A 7,713-nucleotide genomic window follows, 5' to 3' on the forward strand; every position below is an offset into this window, starting at 1 on the left:
TTCAGGGGTTTTCAAACTTTGTCCTGGGAACCCATTGTAGCGGCTGGTTTTTGTTCCAACCAGCTTCTGTTTTTAATTTGACTCCTGGGCTAATTAATTGAACTGTTAGTTCTCAGATTTTATGTTTTGGGAACAATATAGAAATTAGAAAACTAAGCTTGGTAAAACTTTTTTTTATTAAAATGTATTAAGCAGCTTTATGAAAATGTATTTTTTTTTTCTTTTTAACAATATTTTCATCTTGATTTTCATTCTTCTTTTCCAGGTGTTCTAATTGTTTAATTAATCCATTATTTAATAATTAGTAAGTCTGACACTAAAGTAGTTGCAGCCTTTCACAGTTCAGTGTCATTTGCTGGGGTGTCTGCTCTGCTAGTTTTTAATTGTCGTTATTAAGATACAATGAAAGGAGTTAACTGTACAGAAAGGGCAGAATATAATGAAATCAACAAAGAGTTAAGCATTTAAATCTATAACAAAAATACAGATATTTCTAAATATCTTATAAATATAAAAACCATGCTGCTGTGCTTTTCTGAATGTAGAATAAGAGAAAAGAAAAAAATGCCAGCTAATTAAATGAGATCGGTGTTATCAGTTTTTGTCACTGATGATGAACCTGCCTGGAACAAAAACCTGAAGCCACAGCGGGTCCCCAGGACCGAGTTTAAGAACCCCTGAACTAATTGATAGCCAACCTAATACAGGACTATGAATTACAGTCTTCACCATCACCAAATGAAAAATGATAATCGTCTTTGATTATAACACCATATCTAACCATGGTACAGTATTCTCGACTGCTTAAGCCACGTATCTGTCCCGATACAGTGTTTCGTGACAAGAGTTCATTGAAATGCACAGTGTCATAGTATCTCTTAATTCATTGTCTGAGGTAATACCCAGTAAACCATGGAAGGTAGCTTTGCCTGTAACGGGTGAAAAGTACTTAAATGATACTGTGGTGGCTGGTTTCTTGTGATTAGTTCATCACCAGTTTTATTGGTTTATTTATTAGTGCTGTCCAAAAACATAAAAAGATTAACCAAATGTTTGCTTCTTACATGTAATTTATGTGTGGGAGTGTCCACTTTAATATGTCATGGCAAACAAAGTAGGACAGGAGATGATAACTTGGACAGCAGCTCCAATCAAAACACTTAACAGCTTCATGGTGAGAATAAAGACATTGTGTGAGAAAAAGCAAAACTATCTTTTGACTTATTGATAATTCAGTTTCAACCCTACTGAAAACAAAGACCCAACCTGTTTTTTAAATTCACTTGTCTGTTTTTTCAGTTGTGCATTTGTTAGTTTTACATTCTTGATGGTATGTAGCAACATTACAGAGATCTAGAGAATATCATAATGGTATCTGTCGGTTAATGCCTTTTCATGACAAGCCAAAATAAAAGACATTTAGTAGTAATTGTGAGTACAACAGACTTGCAGACGTGATTATTTTCATGCGTGGTCATAATGATTTCTCATGCCATTTTTTTGGAAATTAGAATATAGCTTTCTTTCTGGATCATTTGTCCCAGAATATCTATCTTATCTATCTATATACACCAATCTCTTGCAATCTGTGGAATAATGGACTTTTAAAATAGTGTTTTGATTACTTAGATAAAATAATTAAACATCCTATACCTCATCTTTGAACACTTATCATGAGCTGTTTGTGCACATAGGTTAAACATAAATACAAGCGTAAGAGAATTAAAAGCAGAAGTATGACTCCAGGTTTAGGGTTAGAACCAGTTTACTCTGAGCTGTACTTTGCAGTAAATCAGCCAGTGGCATTGCAACATCATTGATATTAGTAACCTACTTGCATTGTTATACATACACAATACTCCCAATGTATGAAACAACTGCAGGTTTTTTGTTAGATTTAATTGAAGTAATTATTTCAATAATTATATCTTTATTTTTATTGTTGTGTAATATAAATCAAATGAAAGCTAATGTCTAATGAGACTAATGATCATATTTTTGAATGCAACTTCATAGAGCAGTATTTATATAACCATTCTCACCTTAGTGGACCTTATTGTGCAAATGAAAATACAATAGAATTGTAACAACCAAGATAATTTTTAGGTTAAACTAAGTATTTTTTGGTTATAAATGAAGGTATTGATGAGCTTTCCCAGACGAACAGTTATAGTGAAATGTTCAAAACAAGAGAAGAGTGTAGTCAGAAATACAGTATGCAAAGTGATATTATGTATATATTACAGACGGGTATTTAAAATAGTTTTATATTTAGAAATACATATATTGATTTAATAGTGCTTTTAACCCATTACTTTTTACTTACTCATCTGTGTAATACTTTTTAATATATATACAAAAAATTACTGGATTTATTGTGGTGTAAAATATTTCATTCTAGCCTGATAACAGCTATCATTGCAGCTTTGTTAACTAGTTGCCAGCTGACACCCTCTTGACAATACTTTGCTACCACTTCTATACATTTTTATTTTATAACATTTTCTTTTTTTATTATTAATCTTGGGGACCAGAAATTGTGTGTGTGTGCGTGCTCGCATATATAAGTAATGTATAATAAGATTAAGAGAACTAACAGCCACAAATGAAAACTATTAAATAACTAACAGGGAGAGTTTGATTGTCAATTTTAATACTTAAGAAATGCATGCCAGCATTTTGTTTACATTTCTAAATATTTTATGTTTTTACTCCTGCACTTTTGCCTTATTACTTGTTAATGACTACCAAAATTTCTCCTTCTACCTGTCAAGGTTTCCAATTTTACGTGTAGTTTAAATGATTAACTATTGAATTTTATAATACAAAACTTATAATATTTGAGGTCTGTTTAGTTTTAAAATATTAATGGATAAGTTTGATATTTTTCAAGGCTTTTGTATTGCTTGTGGTTGCAAGATTTCATAGAGCTCTGTTGTAAGCTGCAAGAACAGTATTTTAAAATTAAAAATGACTTTAGAACAGTTTTATGTGGAAAATTATTATTTACCATGATTTTGAAGAAATAACTCACTTAAAGCATAAGTTTGTAATTTCTCAGGTTCAGCCCAAGCTGGTAAAAATGCTTAACATCTTTTCTAGTTTCTCGTTAAAGTTGTTGATATGATGCATGAAATAAAAGTGAAGTGTTCATCCATGTTAGAAGGTGCTTCCTTATAGGCGAGTACTACAGTCTGGTTTTCTTATACTTTAAAAGGTGCATAGGTAAAGTCTTCTTAAAACAGTGCATTTTTGTTAGGAAAGGAAATTCTTTATTTTATTGAATGTCATTAAATCATTTATAGATGTATTCAGTTGCTGAGAAAGCTGTTTAGATATGTTTTATTTTCTTATGATGTAGAAAACATACTTATGTCCTTTGTAAAGTTTGTTATTAACAATTTTTTACTACAGTTTCTTTTCCAAGACTAGTAAATGGTGTGAATCATAAACTATGCCTTTGTTTAGTTAGTGATGGACATTACATGAAATAATGTTGTAGCACTTGCAAAAATATTTATAAAGATTTACACCATTTAAGGTTTGGTACTTCTAAAAAGAGAACACTTTAACACTACCTTTGATTGTTTGTTTAATAAATCTATTTTCTTTCCTTTCACCAAAGCTACCAGAGGTTGCTGCAAACTATAGCTCTCTTAGAGGCTCAGCGTGCTCAAGCAATCCAAGACTTGGAGGCATTGGCCAGGTACCAGAAGGAGGCACTCACGGACCCAATTAGTTTTGTAGAGCAGCTGCAGAAAAAGGTAGGCAGGTCACACAATGCAATACTCTTGAAGAGTTCTGAGGTATTCAAAACTTTCTTGTGTAATTCTTGTCATGGAGAAATGGCAGTTTGTTTGACACTTGAATTCCTTATTTTTAACGCAGATGTAGTGATGGCTTAAATATCCAACCACTCATTTTACATACTGCCTTTCTTTAGTGAAGATCACTCCAAGTTGCTTTGGGATTGAATTGAATATGTTTTGGTTTAAACTCTATTTTATTAGCCACAAAGATTGCCTGGAGATATCACTATTATGGACTTATTTTATTACATTTATTTGTGGCAAGTAAAATTGAACGTGTAACAAGTGTGCATTGCAAGCCTAGTGTATTATGAACAGATAAAGTATTGTAGCTCATCAATAGTTAAATAGTTCAACCATTTTCTGAAAGGAGGTTTAGTTGAAGCCAAGCATGAACCCGTAGTGAGAATATTTTGTAACAAGAGATCAAGTAGATGGGTATCTCTTAATTTTGATAAAGGCTATGCTTTTTAGCTTTTAGTTATTATTTTTTATTTGTATTATTGTTACCATACCACTTAAACTGTGGATTTTAAATATTTAATATGTTTACCTGTATGCTTCTGCATGTTTATGTGTGTATACATTCACACACTTACACATTGCAGATATAGAAAAAATTCACCACACTCCCACTCGTATTTGCTGCATAAGGTACAGCTACCAAATATGTAATGCCTAAGAACAGGGGCTAAATACATTTCATATATTAGAACATTAGAACAATTGTGATGGGAACAGACTATTTGGTCCAGCAAGCTTGTCCATCCTGTTCAACAAAATTGTCTAAAGTAACATTTAGATTCAAAGGTCCCTAAAGTTCTGCTGTTCAGTACACTACTTGGTAATTTATTCCATATGTCTCTGGCTTGTGTGAAGAAAAACTTTTAAACATTTGTGTGAAATTGGCCATTAAGTTACCAATAGTTTCCCCCTGTTTTTGTTGTTGTGACTGGATTATATATTTACTTTTGTAATACAAGTATTGTATTCTTTTATGAAAACAAAGTAACATAAGTCTATATAAATGTGTTCTAACAAAGCTAATTATGCTAGCAGTATATGGAGGTATGTGTTTAAAATAGTTTCTGTATCCTATATAATGTGTGTGTGTGTGTGTGTGTGTGTGTGTGTATGTATGGGGGGGGGGGGTTGTGAAATTGTTTTAAACCTGAATCTACCCTTTTAAGGGGCAAAGATATAGCTCCTTTGTCCCAATTTATATAATCTAAATGTTTCCAGCTGTTGTTTCCTTCAACGCGAATTGTCAAAATAACAAACTATTATCAAATAATGACAAAAAGTTACAAAAATGGTTGGAGTTCTAGAAGTGAAAAGCAGAATTTTTTGCCATTTGATCAGATTTTAGGTGAAAAAAGTGGGTTGGGACAACCTTCATCTCACCTTCAGCAGGAATGCAGGTAGTCCATCTCAAGACAGACACCATATTGATGTTCTAGTTCAGCTGTGCGCAACCTGCGGCCGTGGGCAAGGACTTTGGCGGCCGTGGACGTGTATATTAAAGTGTACGTAATGGCGGCCGTGCAGGTGTAGGGTCTCTGGACTCCAGCGAGTAAGGGGTCTCAACGCCGCGGAATCTTTGTCGGCCGGGTCGGTATGGTGACGCCGAAAGCCGATTTGGACTCTGGGGTCTCTAGACTCCTGCAAGTGTAGAATCTCAAACACCGCAGAACCTTCCTTAGCCGGGTCGGTATGTTGACCAAAATGTTGCCCTTTATATATTCATCGAGGCCTAGGGACTCTCGAGCTTACTCCGCATTTCCTGGGAGAAATGGGGTGAGATGGTGCAGCGTGGATAAACAAATGGAAGTAGCATTCGATGTAGTACCGAACCCGATTGGTAGACAGCAATCTAGAGTCTGGAATACGGCTAATGGTCTCCAGCGAGTCCCCTGACTTTGCAAGTCTGTCTGCAAACTTGCAAGAGCAAGGAAGCCATTAATGGCGATGTTTTCCAAACTTCCTGAAACAATTGCTATAAAGGTTTTTTGTCCTATATGACGTTTCGTAGACATTTTTTTACATATGTAGACCAGTAAATTGAATATTGTCAGATATATCATACTCTGTTTTAATGTGTAATCTGTAAATTTTTACATAAATCATAAAACATTATTAAGTTTACTTGGACTTACTGGCGGCCGTTATTAAAGTAAAAAGTCTGTAGTGCGGCCGTTATTAAAGTAAAAAGTCTGTAGTGCGGCCGTCAATAGCGGAAAGGTTGCGCATGCCTGTTAGTTGATTAATGTGTCCTAGAGACTTGCCAGGAGGGGGCAGAACATGGATGCAGTTATTGTTCATCCTCTGGGTCATTAGCTTTCTGACTGCTGAGGAAGAGATGAGCATACAAGGTGTAATGCAACCCTAAAACTCTTCTAATGTGTCCCAGTAAAACCTGCAGTATGATGGCAATACTAGAGAAAAAAATATACAGTACCTACAGAAATTTATTCTTGCATGGTCAGTTGGTTAACACTAGAATTACCAGAGCCTACGAAAAAACTCGAAGATCTGTCCCACCTTAAATCGCTTCTTAAATCCGTTCGCACCTCTCCGCCAGTATCCTTTTGTCCTCTAAATGTGCAGTTAAAGACAAGCTGCAAACAGCCGACTATTCCATCCCCCCACCAACTTAGAACGTGCACGAAATTCTCCCAGCTCATGCCTTGATAGATTATCTGGGAGTGAAGTGGAGTTTTAGAGTGGAAATAATATTGTTATTTGGAACACACACATTTCATGTGTGTTCCGTTTTCTACAGTAATCTGTGTAAACACATTTTTAAAACAGAAACGTTTTTCATATTCTAGTAGTAAATGACAAAATGTAGGCATAAACTAAATATAATGTATGAAGCCTGAAGTCCAAATATCAAAGAAACACTTTCACGAAAGGTACAAATATAACAGAACAAGTGCGCTTTTATTCAAAAATATAACTGCAGAAAAAAAAAGCCGCCTTAGTGTGCGACATTGACACTTGTTTACTATGACAGCCCCGTGGCACAACAATATCAGTTGCTGACTGGGAATCAAAAGGTTACGAGTTTGATCCTGCTCGATTCCCTTTTGTGAAGTGAACTGCTCTTATTTTTACTATTTTAGAATAAAAAGATACATTTGATTTCAGTCTGTAACAACCGAGTACTGAGTACTGAGAAAAGCGCTATATAAATGTAATGAATTATTATTATTATTACATACATATACATACATACATACATATATACATATATATACATACATATATACATATATATACATACATATATACATATATATACATACATATACACATATACATATATATACATACATATACACATATACATACATATACATACATATACACATATACATACATATACACATATACATACATATATACATATACATATACACACATACACACATATACACATATACATATATACATATACATGTACATGTACATGTACAGTGGGTACGGAAAGTATTCTGACCCCCTTCAATTTTTCACTCTTCGTCATATTGCAGCCATTTGCTAAAATCACTTAAATTAATTTTTTCCCTCATTAATGTACACACAGCACCCCATATTGACAGACAAAAAAAAGAATTTTTGAACTTGTTGCTGATTTATTAAAAAAGAAAAACTGAAATATCACATGGTCCTAAGTATTCAGACCCTTTGCTCAGTATTTAGTAGAAGCACCCTTTTGAGCTAATACAGCCATGAGTCTTCTTGGGAAAGATGAAACAAGTTTTTCACGCCTGGATTTGGGGATCCTCTGCCATTCCACCTTGCAGATCCTCTCCAGTTCTGTCAGGTTGGATGGTAAACGTTGGTGGACAGCCATTTTTATGTGTGTGTGTGTGTATATATATATATATATATATATATA

The 7,713-nt window shown here is 34.1% G+C and overlaps 1 protein-coding gene across 4 annotated transcripts in view; it reads left to right on the plus strand.

The window, feature by feature from the left end:
- zzz3 (zinc finger, ZZ-type containing 3) overlaps nucleotides 1-7,713 on the plus strand; it is a 225,967-nt gene that overhangs the window by 142,371 nt on the left and 75,883 nt on the right. For all 4 annotated transcript variants that reach the window (XM_051933111.1, XM_051933113.1, XM_051933112.1 and 1 more), the window contains one exon: nucleotides 3,626-3,764. In XM_051933111.1, coding sequence (XP_051789071.1) covers nucleotides 3,626-3,764 — 139 coding nt within the window. The remainder of the gene's footprint in view (nucleotides 1-3,625; nucleotides 3,765-7,713) is intronic.

This window comes from Erpetoichthys calabaricus, chromosome 10 (genome assembly GCF_900747795.2).
Source record: "Erpetoichthys calabaricus chromosome 10, fErpCal1.3, whole genome shotgun sequence".
NCBI lineage: Eukaryota > Metazoa > Chordata > Cladistia > Polypteriformes > Polypteridae > Erpetoichthys > Erpetoichthys calabaricus.